This window comes from Rhamphochromis sp. 'chilingali' (genome assembly GCF_963969265.1).
Source record: "Rhamphochromis sp. 'chilingali' genome assembly, chromosome: 2".
In the NCBI taxonomy this organism is placed as follows: domain Eukaryota; kingdom Metazoa; phylum Chordata; class Actinopteri; order Cichliformes; family Cichlidae; genus Rhamphochromis; species Rhamphochromis sp. 'chilingali'.
Window position 1 is genome coordinate 55477468 of NC_137930.1, and position 16116 is coordinate 55493583.

At 39.7% G+C, this 16116-nt stretch overlaps 1 protein-coding gene across 1 annotated transcript; it reads left to right on the forward strand.

Moving 5' to 3' along the window:
- Positions 1 to 160: 160 nt before the first annotated feature.
- hps5 (HPS5 biogenesis of lysosomal organelles complex 2 subunit 2) lies at positions 161 to 15658 on the forward strand. The gene is made up of 23 exons (XM_080874260.1): positions 161 to 306; positions 2781 to 2910; positions 3299 to 3409; positions 3542 to 3606; positions 3842 to 4034; positions 4285 to 4415; positions 5515 to 5733; positions 5812 to 5883; positions 6023 to 6111; positions 6341 to 6519; positions 7836 to 7994; positions 8089 to 8248; positions 9246 to 9363; positions 9700 to 9846; positions 9970 to 10038; positions 10123 to 10706; positions 10999 to 11119; positions 11320 to 11469; positions 11567 to 11686; positions 12814 to 12927; positions 13014 to 13120; positions 14113 to 14404; positions 15240 to 15658. The coding sequence occupies exons 2-23, from the start codon at positions 2803 to 2805 to the stop codon at positions 15298 to 15300; spliced, it is 3369 nt and encodes a 1122-aa protein (XP_080730386.1). The 5' UTR covers positions 161 to 306; positions 2781 to 2802; the 3' UTR covers positions 15301 to 15658.
- Positions 15659 to 16116: the final 458 nt, after the last annotated feature.

Genomic DNA, 16116 nt, shown 5'->3' on the forward strand with positions numbered 1-16116 from the left:
AGTTGTTTCATCTTTACCTCAGAGGGATTATTTGCTGCAGTATCCAGAGTATATGTGTAGCCTTTCTAAATGCGCAACTGATTTGGGTAATAAATGCAGACGCTTTCAATTTCAGTTGATCTGTAACTCGGAGGAAGCCCACGCGCTGCTTTCAGGAAGTGCCCTCATCAGCTGAGTGAGTGAGACTGTCACGGGTCTGCTGACCGACTTTCTCCAGCACAGCGGAGCAAAGACGCAATAAATCTGGGATGTAAGAAAGCCTTGTAAGTGTGGTGTTACAGCCGGGAGAGTTGCTCGGTATATCTGGTGAGTTTAATATATGAAGCTGGAGGTGAATGGACATGACAGCGTTTAAGCTAGCATTCTTGCTAAGTTGTTATTGAAAATAAAGTGGGAGGAGCGGGCTGGTTAGATTTGTGTTAACTGTAATAAACGGTGACAGTGAAATGTTTGAAATAAGTGTTACACTTTTAAATATTTCCCCGTGGTTCCGGTGTGTTTTGACGCAAATTTTAGCTTCAGTGATTTTTGGACCGGTGTTTCAGATTAACTGGTGTTAGATTAACTCGTGACGGTGGGCGCTGCTTTTCAGGACCCATTGCCCACTAACGAGGAAGTAAACACTGCGAATATTTTAATCTTTAAGTGGATATTATTGTGTGTCTGTGCGCGTTGTCACGTTTCGCATTGTTTTGGGCCAAAAGAGAAAACGCTTTCGATTTTAAATTATGATCGCGACATGCGTGAATCCTCTGCAGCAACTGCAATGAACAAACATAGGTGACGAGACTACTGCCTGTTCATAATACTGAAATGGTTAATAAACGCGCTATCTTTGTTCCTGTTTTTCCTGTATATTGTTACTGCTCTGGTGACATTTGAGGTTTGTCAGTCCCACAGTTGGATACAGCTACACCAACATGAACTGGGTTTTAGTCTACCCATGCGACAGTCTACAACCAGAGAAATTTTTGACGCATCAGAATCTGACTCGATTCTGACGTATTTCAGACGGAGAATGTGTTTCATGCCCAGAGTGTTTTGGTACTTGCATCTTACAAAAAAACTATGGAATAAATAAAATGTCATCACTATTTATTTTTGGTTTACTATAATCGGGCTTATTTTTGCCTATTTATTTTATTCACAAGATAAAAGCAAGTTTATTTTAACATACAATAAAGGTGTGGAAAAATAATTACTTTTTTATGGTATATATTTATTTATTTAATAGCACTGATGTGTTTTAAAGTTGGTATAGATGGTGAATTAGGTCGGAGATGGAAAAAAATTGTATTTCCCTGTGTAAATGTGGAAAGTTCTGATCTCGGAGGTTGTGAATATAGAAAAATTTGGACACTACGTGAGTACTTGGTACATGGATTACTTTTTATATTCTGCTTCATACAGTGAACCAAGTGCAAATGTAGGGTTTTGTCTCATTGCTTCAGTAATGGCATTCACCAGTTTAGCAGTTTGTGCCTTCTCTTTGAAAATTTTTATAAAACAGAATTATGGGGGAAAAAACTGGGCATATAATGTAGTTACAAGCACGTTAATATGAAAGGGGTGGTGTTGGCAGCGTGTGAACGGTAACAAAGATGGTTTCACTGGCAAAGGAAGATGGAGCTATAATATTACATAAATATGAGCTTAAACACTTAATGCAGACGGAAAGCAGCACAGCTGCTGCACAGTGTCAGTAAGTGAGAGGGACAGTATAGCATTTGTTCAGTAAGACTGGAGCAGTGCTATTAATAAAGTTTAGCAAGAAAGGAAAGTGGCCAAAAAATGCTCACTGTGTAAGTTAAATGATTTCAGCGTCACAGTGTTTTCATTAAGAATAATGAGGATCAGAGAGATTACATTTTATTACTGAATTATTATTATTATGTATTAATTATTGTTTGTAATATTTATTATTTCAGGCAGAGCACCAGTGGTGTTTAATGACCTCAGAGCCTAATTGCAAATTTTATACGAGGCCATCAATTGTGAGGCCCTGTTGCTCTGATTTACAGTATAGTATAGAGCAGTAATGAAAACTGGTGTCTGGTGTAGCCAGTGACTGCAGCCTTTGGGTCAACTATTCACAGTAGCAGCTCATTTTTCTGCAACTAATGCTAACGTATTTATTGCAAAACTTTAACTTCTAACTTCAACTCTTGAATCTACACAATTTAACACCACTTTGAAACGGCTAACATCCAACACTAAATGAAAGATGAATCATTTTGAACAGCAGCTAGGGCTGAATGTATCCAGCAAGAAAAAAATCAACATCCTCCTCACGGCTTTTATCCTTAAATTCGTCAGTTAATTAAGTGCAAATCATCACTGTGCAGCACCGAGTTCTGATAATGTAGCCAGTTCTACATTTTCAGTCCCTTCAGTCCCTTCTCACCTTCATGCTGTCCTGTCAAAAGATCTCCAGAATAAAAGGCTTTAATAACAAAAAATGTTAAAGATAAACATATTTTTAACTCCAAAAAACACCCTAATGTTGAAGTTTGCTTATATATTGGGTAATAACTAAAAGCTTCAGTATTTTATCTGAATTATAATAAAATCATTTAAAAAGTGCTCTGTGCACCAAACTAACTGTTTTAAAGAGGGGGTTCTTTTCAGGCTGGCGGTAATGTAGAGTGGAGTCATGACTGGTCAATTAAAGAGGGTAGGTACGCTGCTGAAAGTCATGTGAAGCCACACGGCCGAGGGCCATGGTATGAACTCTCTCCTATTTTCTTTCATACTTATCTGACTCACTCTTTGTCCTTCAGCTGTGTTGGAGCACCAGTGAAGATGCCTCCGATACCAGTTGTTCCAGAGAACCACAATTATGTCCTGGCAGAGTTCGACTGCCTCGATCCACTTCTCTCTGCTCTGCGTTTGGACTCCGGCAGGCTAAAGGTAGTAATTCTAGCCAGTTTTCTATTTATATTCAAGTAGGCACCTCATATTCCTAAATATCTTTAAAGAAGGACTTGAAACAAAAACAAATTAGTGGATGTAATGTGTCAAGAATCTTGTTTATTTTGGTATTTGTTGTTTTGGTGGTGTTTATATTTTAACCATTAGTGATCTGAAATAAACTACCTTCAGGCCACATAAAGGGTTACTAATGGGCGCCACCATTGCCACATGAACCGCACTTTGATAATCCTGGCTTTAAAGTTAGTAGGACGTATTAAAAAATATACAATATGGATTTAATTTCTTTCAGCTGTAGTGGAAGAAAATTAGAAAAGCAAGAATACAATTATGCTTGACATTAATTCTGTGTTACACTGTGCTGTAGTGTACCTGTTTGGCAGTGTCGAGGAAGTGGCTCGCATTAGGAACATCAGCAGGTGGGGTGCACCTGATTCAGAGGGAGGGCTGGAAACAACGGCTCATCCTCACTCACAAGGTAATAAGTGACTGTGAGCCTGTGCTGCTCTTCTGTTAATGAGTGATAGAGTTAAACATAAACAGTAATGCGGTGTTTGTTTTCTTTGCATTTGTCCACTGACCCATCACTCAATGTGCGTGTTTCTCCCAGGAGGGATCCATCGCTCAGGTGGCATGCTGCCCTCACGATGAAGACTTTATTGCAGTTGCAACAAGGTTAGCGTTTATTCAAGAAAGTAAATAAAATGTTTCGTACCACCTTGGTTTAAAATGTGTGTTAACACACCCACTTGTAGAATGCTGCCCCCTGTTGGTTAAAGTTGTAGTTAGATTCTTTTGTGGGTAACTACAAAAAGTACTTTTAAACAAGTTGCAGGCTTTTTCTTTCCTGCTTCATCTCTGTGTTTGGCTGTGGTTCCCATATTGTTCACTATGTGTGATACACATCCAGTCAGGGTCTGGTGGTGGTGTGGGAGCTGCAGTTGGAGCGGCGGGGTCGTCCAGAGAGAGTCAGCGTGTCCTGGGAGCACAGAGGTCAGACAGTTACTGCACTCTGCTGGGATACAAGCGCGCTGAAAGTTTTTGTCGGCGACTCTGGAGGCAAGGTGTCCTTTCTCCGTGCAGGATCCTCCAAAATGGGAAAGGTAGTGACTGCTGATTAACATTGAAAGCTTGGCACTAATTAAAAGTAGGTACTAGTTCAGTGGTTAAACATGCAACTATAAGAGCTGCTAGCTCTTATGGTGATTAGTTTTCTGACTGTACTTTTTTTCTTTCTCAGTTTTTTTTATTCTGGCAGACAAGAGCAATGCTGCGTCTGCATGCTACATTTATTATTATATTTAAAATTCATCCTTCCCTATGATATATGTATTTATTTTTTTTTGTCTTTAGGGGTCAGCGTTTGTTATATTCCCTGTCCAGACTGTCACCACTGTGGACTCTAAAGTGGTTCAGCTTGGGTACCAAGATGGACGACTGCTTGTGTCTTCCCTCACCCGCTGCTATCTCTGCGACACAGAGAAGTGAGTACCACCTTTGCTCCATCCGTTTGTGTCTTTCATATTCTCTTTTTCGGGAGAAACTCACAGAGCGCTCGCACTCATGCTTCCATTTAGGTAAATGTTGTCATTAATGGTCCAGTAGTAATATGTTGGGTCCATTATCATGGACATATTAGTTTTTATCACAGATTCTTCTCTTATTCTTAAAATATTAAGTTTGTATTTTTATTAAACATGAACTACAACAGATTCTTCTGTGCACAAAAGCAGTGCTACAAGCAGGATTAATACGTTGGCGAGTTTTCAGTGTCAAAGGTGCCTCACTTTTAACTTGGCTAGATCGCCATAGTAACTTATGCTGAAAATATGGTCCAAAGCACTTTATATGTCCAGTGTGCTATGCTGTGAGTTTCAGTTTGAAATCATCAGTGACACATTCTGATTAACAGTATCATTCAGTATCATCATTAACAGGATCCTATAATTGTTATACTCTACAAAAAGAATACACTTTAAACAGCCACCCTGAGCGGTAGTTTACCTGTAGCGCCAAAGGAAGCCCAACTGTAAAGTTACAGCAGTGTGAGTGATGTGCCCCACATTGTTTCAGTGATTGAATGAGCAGCTGTTACATTAGGAATAAATGGCAGCACCAACAGTGCGCTTACTGGTAAAATCACTTCTGCATTTTGCGGCACCAAGTTTGTTCATTTCTGCAGAGGAAGAGTCAAATAACGCGTCGAAACACTATTTCACGTTAGCACGCAGAGCCTGAAGTAGAAATAACAAAGAAAGCCGAATGAGAACAGAAGCCGTATTGAAATGTATTAACTTTATTTTGTACAGTATTTTTTTCTCTCTTCTCTTCTTTGCTAAATGTATCTGTATATTGTTTACGTGATTGAAATAAATTAACAAACAAACAAACAATGATCCCTGTTGTAATGCCCGTTATCTCCAACACAAATAAAGCCTGGCCACGTGGGGCTTCCTGTATAGTATATTATAAAATCAATATTTATTTTATTTTTTCCTCATGTTTATAAAAACTGTATTCCGTGGTGTATGGGGGACTTTTCACGGTTGTTATGTGATTTTTGGCTTCTGTGTGTCTCTTCAGGGAGAAGTTCTGGCGTGTTGGTAATAAGGAGCGTGACGGGGAGTTTGGAGCTTGCTTTTTCCCTCAGAATAGGGGATTATTAATGGGTCAGCCCCCACTGCTGTACTGTGCCCGGCCGGGGTCTCGAATATGGGAGGCCAGTTTTAATGGCGAGGTTCTGAGCACCCATCAGTTCAAACAGCTTCTGGCGTGTCCTCCACTGCCTCTCATCACCTTTAGGTATTGTGTGCTCCTGCTTAGGACCCTGTTTATTTTAAAAGCCAGACTTCTGATCTAAATTTTCTTCCTCTGACGCAGAAATGAGCCAAATTACAATCCAGTGCAGAAGACTCCACAGTCTATCGCCTTCCCTAAGCTGCTTTATTTGGGGTAATAAGCATAATTTTTCATGTCATGTTACAATATTTGAGATATTTTCATTTTATCTGACATGTCAAATTGTTTAAAAAAATCCATATGCAGATCAGCCTGTCACTTGACTAACTATACACTTTGTTTTTGTGTATAGGGACCAAAACCTGCTGACCTGGACTGATTCTGCCATTTATATCTTCACACCTCAGAATGGACAGCTACTTTTGTGGACTGAAGTTAAAGGTGTGTTTCTGCCTTCTTTTGTTCCCAGAATACCACCAACCTTTTACTTCATGAACACAAACAATTTTCCCTTAAAATGTAACCATTTTATTATTTTACTGCAGTAACATCATGTTTATTTTTAATCTCGATAGAGAAAAATCATGAAGGTTAACGATGATCACACAGAGCTTTGTTGCTCTGATATAATCGAGTGTAAATTATTCTGTCTGTTGTCTGTTTTTTGTAGATTTGCTTGACGTGGCGGTTTATCGCAGTGAGCTCTTCTGTCTCCATGGAAGCGGGCGTCTGTCCCACCTCTCCTTGATATCTGCAGAGCGATGTGTTGAGCGCCTGCTGCGCAGGGAGTCCTGGCCTCTGGCTGCTGCTGTCTGCTGTATGTTCCAACACGCAATCACTACCAGCAGGGTAAGATTGCTACCACTCCCATACTAAAGCTGCTTTGTATTAGCGTCTCGTTGGCTCCACTAAGTTCATCTTGGCTAGATTCTATTCAGTTTCAGTCATTTTCCATTACAATGAAGTACCAGCTCAATGTGGGTGACATCGTGTTTGTGACACAATGCAACAATCGAGGAGATGGAGGTGATGGTATACCTGCTGCTTGGTTTCTGATTTGTTGTCACAGAGAACGTGGTGGGCGTTGTGTTACCATTTCCCTCTTGCTTCGTCTGAAAAATGTCAGGTTTGATTCTTGTGAAGGAGTCGCTCTCATGACTCATTCATTCATGTCGGTCCCAGGCCAATCAGTGGCATGGGTTCTGTTCGTGTTACATTTTTGGCTTGATTCAGTTTGCTTGAAACCCCGTCCAAGAAGGTGCTAAAAATGTCCCTAGTACCAGTACGATCACCTAATACTCTAAAGGTACAGTCGAGTTGAGCAGGTGCTAATAAAAAAGAGCAGCTGGAAGTAGGGTTAGTTAAGGGACATTTGGTTTACTTGGGACAACCTGGAGCAGGTGGCAGGGAGAGGGAAGTCAGGGTGTTTCTGCTTAGACTGCTGCCCTCGTGACCCAAACATGGAGGGATTGATAGAAGGAAGAGAAAAACGGAGAGAGAGTCCTTGTGTTTACTGTTAAGTTTTCATAAGAAAACGTAATGATTAATCTGCATCATCAACATCAAACACAGCAGGGCTCAGTGATATTTAAAGAAACTGTTCTCAGCTATAAAAGCAAAAGAAACTTAATTAATTACTTTATTAATAATAACAACACTTCCATCTTACCATCAACAACTTCAACAAGAAGAGGCCTTGATAGGCCTTTGCTTACACTTGTGTCAAACAGTCCTAAAGCCCGGGAGGTCAGGTAAACCTTAAGCTGTGCTTCTGTTGGCTCAGACTTCTGTGGGGCTGCATGTGATGCACTGATACAACTCTTTTTGTCATTTGGTGCTATTTAATTGAATCAAATTGAATTTTAAGTTTATCAAATGCTATTTTCCATCATGTTCCTTCTACGTTAGATATATATATATACTACATACTACTGTGTGGAAATGTAATTCAGACTTTTAAACTAGAAAGGCAGTCGTTCGACTTCTGGTCCACACCTCTAAAATAAAAATGTCAGTGGCGACGATGCTTTAGTCAGTTTTCTTGACAACTTTCAGATGTTTGTATGCTGCAGATTAAAGTTTAAGTACTTGTTAATGGTGTTTTTGCATTTTTTTTTACTTTGTTTATCAAGATCTTAGTAGGAATTATTTTTTATTTAATTCAGGCCAGGAAATCAATTCCCATTGACCGCCTCGAGCACCTGAAGTCTCAGCTCAGTTCCAGCACACATCTAGAGCTGATCGGGCAGCTGGAAGAGGTCATCACAAAGCTGGAGCCTCTTGACTCAGCCTCCAGCAGCCGGAGGAGCAGTATCTCCTCACATGTAAGAACTAATGTGTTTCTTTAGTTCTTCAGTGGCTCACAGTTATTCTATGTAATGAATGAAGTGCAGTGATATTAGATACGCGGTTTTTAAGGAGAGTTTCAACGTCCTGGACTGTGGAATCTATCGAGTGATCAGCCGCAGAGGAAGCCAGTCAGATGAGGAGACGAGCTCGCTGCTTAATCACTCTGTGTCAGAGGAGGAGCGACTCAAAGAATTCAGCTTTGTGCAGGATGAGGATCAGGTCGATCACGGTAAGAGACAGTCTTAAGTGATGCATACAGAGTTACAAAGAGCCTTCTAATACTGGTGATAAAATAACACTTTTTCCATTGTATAACCTTCATATTTAGTATAATCTGCAAAAACTGAAAATTCTCAGAGATGAAAAGTTGACAACCGCAGCCAGAATTTAGTAAATATTAGCAGACACAGCATTTTTCTGTAGAGAGCAGACTTAAGTCGATGTAACTCTTTTTAAAAATGATCAGAACAGATTAAACTAATACTGAAACTGAGATCACAGCAAAGCGGAAATCTAACTTACTTTTCTTCTTTCTTTCATTCTTTGACTCTTGTCCTGATTCCATCTCTTTGTGTTTTCTCTCTCTTTTTTATATATTTGATTTATGTCTCAGGATCAAATTCATTTTCTACCCCTTCTAATTTCAGCGTTAAGAGAGAGTAAAATTATTTTCAGTTTAACACTCTACTAAAAACCAAGAAAGAGGGAGAAAAAAAACCTGTGAATAACCTAACTAATTGGATATGGGAGCGTTCCACAGGATCTGTGTAACCCAACTGCTAATAATTTGACTCTTTGCCTCTCTGTTGTAATGATCATACATGTTTTTAATAACCAACTGTTTTTTTTCTATTACAGTTTCTGACTTGCGTTTAAAAATAAAATAAAATCATTTGATAAAAAATATTTCTCTGCTGCTGCATTGTTGGATTTGCTGTGAGTGCTGAGCAATCACTGTGATTATTGACCTGCTTTACAAATTTAATCTTCACTTTGTCCCACTGTTAATACCAAGTTTCTTATCTTTTTCCATCGTATCACTCACATACATCACTGTTTTGGGTTAATTTTTTTTGTATCGTGCAGCATTTGATTTGTGTTCTCTCTTCATTAGTGTCTGCCACGTTTGCTCCATCTGCTTGCATTATGTCCACTGTCTCTCTCATCTCTTTGGTACTCCATCCATCTGTGTTTTTCCTCCGAATCTCGCCCCCACCTCTACTCAGATCCGCAGACCAGTGAGCGCACGGAGGCCGAACGATCTGACCAAGGCCTGCAGTTTCACCTCCCGCTCTCGTTCCGTCCCAAACCCCCCCGCATCGCGCTGCAGGCCGTTAAAGACAGGTGAATGAAACAAAGAAGCTTTAACTACAAACGTGCCTCTCGCTGCAGCTCATGCGGCTTTGAGCTATATTTTAACACTTTCTTCTTCTGAGAATTGAAACTTTCACTCAAGTGCAGCTGTGCATTCATATGCCTTACTTCCCCTTTCCGCTGAAGACCCACATCTGTGTTTTATTATTCATACTGAGGCACATGTGGTGTGTTTAATTTTAAGGTCTCGCATTTTTCATCCTTCTGAGTCATTTCACCTTTGTATTTGTACTGCTTTCTCTTCCTCTTGTTGTTTTGCTAAATGGTGCAACAAAACGTATTTATTGTTCACCTTCTTGTCATCAGTGTTTCTAGTTTTGTTAAGAAGACAACAGAGAAGATCAACACTCTCCAGATGAACTCTGAGCTCTGGCAGAGACCTGAATTCAGAGAGGGCGGACCGACTGAAATATCAGCCACCACAAATTTGTACTCCGAGGAAATGGAGAATGAGTAAGTGCTGTTGCGACCCTGTTTTAGAGTGCTTAGAGCAATGTGTGTTGTTTCAATAGTAGCCATAGAAAAGAAATAAATCCAGACTGTTTTCTTTTTTACTTTGACATGTACGTGTCACAGGGTTGGTGATGAAATATCTAACGCTGAGGCTGAAATGCAGGAACTTCAGTCAGCAACAGAGCAAGCTATGTAAGTACTGCATTTTGTCAATTTCCCCAATGCAAGATCCAGTAATGTCTTCTATTAAACAGTTACAAATATTTCCGACATCAGCTCCCAGATACAAGATCCTTTGGTGCTACTAGACCCAGCCTCCCTGAGAGAAGCTCTGCTGGAGTGGTTGCCGGTTCTGGAGCGAATACTTGGGTCTGTGGCGCTCAAGTCTGCTGCTGCAGGTGATTCCACTATGGATGGAGCAGGAGAGGAGAGATGGGATACGGATTATTTAAGCACCTGCTCAGATCAACGAGAGTATCCTACCTCTTCATCAGAAGAACCAACAGATGTAACAGAGAAGAACGAAACGCCTAAGCCTGAGGAAGAAGAGGGACAGCGTGAGGACCAGCTAAAGTTAGACTCAACGAAAAACGGTGCTTCAAATGGGAGTCCTGCTGAGCCAGTCCGTGTGGTGCCCCCTAAACCCATACCATCAGATCTGCTGGCTCATCTCTGTGAGCTGGCCACACTGTACACAGAACTGAGCTGCTTCAGAAACCAGAATGAACAAGAGCTGGGGTGCACAGTTTTCCTGAGGCGCTACTTTTTTCTGCTGGACCAAGAGCGCGTGAGAAGAATGTGTCTGCTGTGCCATCAGGAGCAGCCCGAGATAATGAGCTCCTTCACTGAGGCAATGCTAGGTCAGACAATTATCCTTGAAAACTTACATGTATGTGTGTTTTCAGAGTTCACAAATCGACAAACAGACAATTTTAAAAATTAAAACATTCAAATAGAAGAAAAATATGCAGAAAATAAAGGTGAATATGTTTAATTTTGGTTAGGAAATTAAATGCATGTGCTCTGCAATAATCCTATATATAACAAAAGACTAAAAACTAGTCAGAACTTTGATAAAATAATGATATACATATATTGCTCATTGATTCTTGGTGGTTTCATCTTCGTCAAATATCATGCTTGTATCTGTAGAGCTCACCCAGTCTAGCAAGGTGGTGGAAGTTTTTCAGAGAGGTGATTTGCAGAAATCTTTGAGAAGTCTGAGAGAGCTGCAGCCCTGGAGTCCAGCTCATCTCCTCGCTCACTTTCACAGGTCGGCATCCTTTTTTGATAAATCACATATTTAAAGGTCCCTTCTTTAATGTTTGACCTTCAAAATGAAATGCAAAGTCTTGTATTGTGTGATGTGACAGTAAAAGTGATTTGATTTTGATTTGATTTGTGATTTTAAACTATAGAAATAGAAAAGTGGTGTTAGACCTTGTGAGATAAGTTTGCTATGTTATTTTCCAGACTGTATGAGAAGCACGGTGAGGCTGCTGTACGCTCCTTTTCCCAGTTCTATCCTACCATAACTCCTGCTGATGTAATGACCATGGCAAAAAAAAGCCATTTCCTGGCATATCTGGATAATCTGGTACAATCACAAACTGAGGAGCACAGGTATGTCTTCAGCTGAACCTTTTTGTTCAATTAAATAAAACACCAAGCTCATGTTGTAGAAGCAGAATTTCACACTTATTTCTTCTTCTTTTTTGAGGCTGTCATTTTTGCAGTCCCTCCTTGATCCAGAATCGCTGAGACAGGATTGGCTGGAGCTGGCACTTACCCATGATGCCCCACAGTGCTGTGATACCCTGACCCCTGATGGACAGCCAAGGTAAGTTAGCACATTTTTGTCTTTATCCTTCAACTGGCAGAGTGAGATTGTTTATGAGCCCAGCCTTACATTTCCATGTGCCATTATGATACAGGAACTGGCTCAATGATGCCACAAAGATAATGGAAGGTTGTGTGTGAGTTTTCTCTCATTTTGACAGTTACTGTTTCTGTAATCTAAAATATTTTGTGCACAAACCCTCAAAATATTTCTAATATTATACAAAGTAATAATAATGGGCTTTTTTTAAATTGATTAAGTTGGTCACCAGTTTATTTGTATTTTGATCTTAAAGTAGTTCAACATACTGTAATGCTGTGCAAAAGTCTTGAGCCACCCCTCATTTCTTTTTATTTTGCTTCCAAAAAGCCAGACTTTCTTGTATTTTTTTTAAATGCTCTTGAACAATAGTTCTTTAGCTTTCTGTAGGTCTTGTCATAATTTGGGTCTGCATTTCAGATGTAGATGTTGAGGGATCTTGTCAAGATTGATGGAAATATGATTTTTTTTCTGTAAAATCTGTAACGTCTTATTGGCCACAGTTTCATTTTTCAAACACACGGTTAATGCAATAAAAGCACCTGGATAGAAAACACACAAATTTACACTATCAGTTATGGATTGGCCTCCCCAGATCTCAACATTACTCAAGCAGTGTGCGGTCCTCTTCATAGAGAACAGAACAAAAGGCAGCCAACATCCAAAGTGGAGTTTTTAATGTATGACGAAACCTGGAGAGCTACTCCTCACGACATCTTAAAGAAATTAAGAAATTACGTTTCTTTAAGACTCCATAAAAATGATAGAAAACAAACAAAAAATTACAGGAGAACATTTTAGAATGTGTCTCACTAATAAAGGTAACAGTGTAGACGTGACTAAAGTGACTAAAAACTTTCAGACTAATTTTAGTCACTAAAGCAGATAATATGTTTGTTTGTTTTTTTTTATAAGTGCTATTATTTAACCTGTAAGGCCCAGTAGATTAGCTGAACATGATGAAAACGAACCATAGCTGGATAGATCCAAACATAGCCGTTTCTACTGGAATCTATTTAAGTAAGATACTGAAGTGAGAACGAGGAACAATAATAAATATCACTAACTTCATGTGTTTCCTGCTGCAGGTGGCATTCACATTGTTTCGCTTGGGGCTATGGACGCCTTCTGTCGCTGCTGATTCACATTCCTGCAGACTTTTCCTCAAAGCAGAAGATGTTACAGACTTGTCGAAGTCACGGGTATAATTAGTAATTAGTTGCCTACCTTAAAAAAAAAAAAAACAGGATGTATGTGGTATAACCCTTTGTGTAACGTGTGTGTGAAGGTACTGGACGGGCTACCTCTACCTCTGCAATGAGCTCCAACTTCGCACAGAGGCTTTCATCGCCATCTGTCAGCTGGATGACATCACCCTGCTGGATGAATCTGATGGTAAGACGAAGTCTTTAAACCACCGTCTCTCAGATAAGAACAATTAAATTTGGGAAATCTTCACTGGATGATGAGATTTAATTACAGTAAACACGTCAGGGGTTGCTTTTTTTAATACAAGAACAGTGCTGCATCTTTAAACTCATTACAAGAAATACAAAGATACAGTACGTCTAACTATCCATTAATAAGTAAGTAAGAGTGAGGACAGTTAAAGTAAATGCAAAACCTGTGATCAGCTGTTCTTGTGCAATGAGCAGGTAATACATCTAAATTAATCATTACCATGTAATAAAGATGGTCTCGATAATCTTCTTAAACTCCAACTGTGGAGCAGGAGTTATGAAATACAGACTTTACTGACCGACTCATTTAAACTGAGTAACTCAAGTCGATTCATTTCACTTGGTTTCAAATCACCACAACGTTGACCTCAAGAGATTTATAATGTAAGGTAAAGACCCTACGATAATAGAGAGAAAACAACCCCCTATGAGCAAGCACTCCCATTCTACTGTTAAATATCCTGAGAGCCAGAAGTAAGCCCGTAGTCTGAGAGCAAAGTACTCTGTTGGGGTTATGCGGTACTATAAGGTCTTTAAGATAAGATAGTGCCTGATTATTCAGAGCTTGGATGTGAGGAGAAGAATTTTTAATTTGATTTAGAGTTTAACAGGGAGCCAATAAAGATAAGCCAATGCGGGAGAAATATGTTCTCTCCTTCTATTCCCTGTCAGCTCCCTCGCTGCAGCATTCTCCTTTTATTTAATGCTGTGGTGGAGGACAGAGGGCAGCCTTGGAAATGTTTGACTTCACAGGTTGTCTGAATGAAGAAATTCAGGAATGCCTTTAACACTTGCGCGGACCAATTCCTTGGAACTGTATCCTGTTACTTGGCTGGTTCATTTAGTTATTATTGAGACCTTAAAATGGCCACGTTTGTAAACCTAAAAAAGCACTAACGTGTGTTCCTTCTCTTCTTTATTTGCCAGGTGTTAGGCCCCAGACCGTGGACGAGTGGAAGCTCTTGATCCAGCTGTCTCAGCAGTGCAGCAGCACGGTCAACTCTGAGCAGGTCGCAGGTGCGAACGGGAGCGACTGGTCCAATGGCTCAGCAGACTGCAGAGGAAAGATCAGCCCGGAGAGCCTGACTCTCATGCTGGCTAGGACTGTTGGGCCTGACCAAGCTCTGACCATCCTGGAGGACTGTGGTGTTCAACTGGTCCTTTCACCCCACTCCAAACTGGTCTGTGAGGTGCTGAGAGTCGCTGAGAAGAGGCAAAGGTGGGTCAGGCTATCAAATGTTTAGAATCTCAAAACAACAGGATAGACTATTCATGTATTGTTAGATCTCCTGCAGTTCCTGGCTGATGTGAGGAAGTAACGTTCACAGAAACAAACCTGCAACATGTTTGGATGTTTGCATAACAAACTGCTGACACTGATTTATTTCCTTGTTCATTAAAACACGTAGTCGAGCGAATTAGTAGTGGTAATTGTTGTAGTTTGCACTTTTACACGCACTGAACTTAAGTTAGTTGTTAGTTTGTTATTTTTTTGTACTTAACACAAAGCAGAATCTTGTGTGACTAAGATTCCCAAATGGGACTAAATGTAGTTCACAGCTCAACAGGAGGCTGCAAACAAACTGACCCTATACTGACTACATTTCATGTCAAATTTGTTTGTACGGTCATTAAACCAGAGGCACTCTGAGAGCACAATCCTCCATCAAGACAGCTCACTCGCTGGGCTGTTTACTTTTAATGGAACATTATTATATTTTGCATATATCATTTTGTTCTTTTTACATGTTCTATAAGACGTTTGTAATGCAGCAGAAATCAGATACGTTTATAAAATATACATTTTATATTTATATTTTTATATTTTATATTTATTAACATTGATCAGATTTCGTCTGAGCAAACTGTAAGTTGGGTAAATGAAGGAGACTGAAATGTCTCCCATCCTATTTTTAAGCTGTGATGCACATTGACACACGTTCACATTGCTCTGTCCACTGGATTAAAATACAGGCTTTGCTTTTTAAAAGTCAGCTCAGGTTAAAGATTTCTTTGTCATGAAAAAAACTATTAAAAAGTATTTTATTTTTCAGGGCCATGATCCAGACGATGCTCGAGCGGTGCGATCGGTTCTTGTGGTCTCAGCACGCCTGACTCCAGATCTGAAACCAAACAACATACAGCTAACACTTACAAGTCTTCCCACTAACTGCTGTTAAAACTGTGACTTAATTTATTCACTGTGATATCTGTCAAAGTCCCCGAGTTTAGATGAAGTTATTTATCTCAGAGTGAAAACAGTATTATGTGTCTTCATTGTGTGTACTTGCAAATTTCTGTGAATACTCACGCGTGTGTGCCTGCAATGTGTGAGTTTTTTTTAATTAGTAGTTCTGGTTACTGCTTTTTGCATGTTTCATGCGACCAAATGAATCAATACATTTTTCTGCTTTGGCAAAAATAAACTGACCAAACTAACTGAGTAAAATAATGTGAATAAAAGCCATCTGCATCAAAGCTCTTAATGCTTTCATTGTTTGTTTTTAAGGTTTCATTTATTGTGCTATCGATCCTTGTTACTGTATTTTTCCCTTGTGAATCTGTGCCAGATAGACAAATCCAGAAAGCTCCAAACACAAAGGTGGCTTTAATCCAGTCTGCAGACCTCAAAACCAGGTGATGGTGAGAAATGCTTTATCCCATATTTGGGATTTTTTTTTTTTTTTTGTTACAGCAGTTGAAATCATAATGAAATAATTATAATAACAATAACATTTAGTCAATGTGGACATCCAGGTCACATCAACATCCTGGCATAAAGCTGTTCTTTCTCTATCTCTAGTCTTATTCACAGTCTTATTCACATTCACCAGGACATAATGTCTCCCAGCCCACATCCACAGAGTCATAAGTACATAAAGCTTCACTCTTACCTTTCACTTTGAAAAACAAATACCTAAATTACAAGAA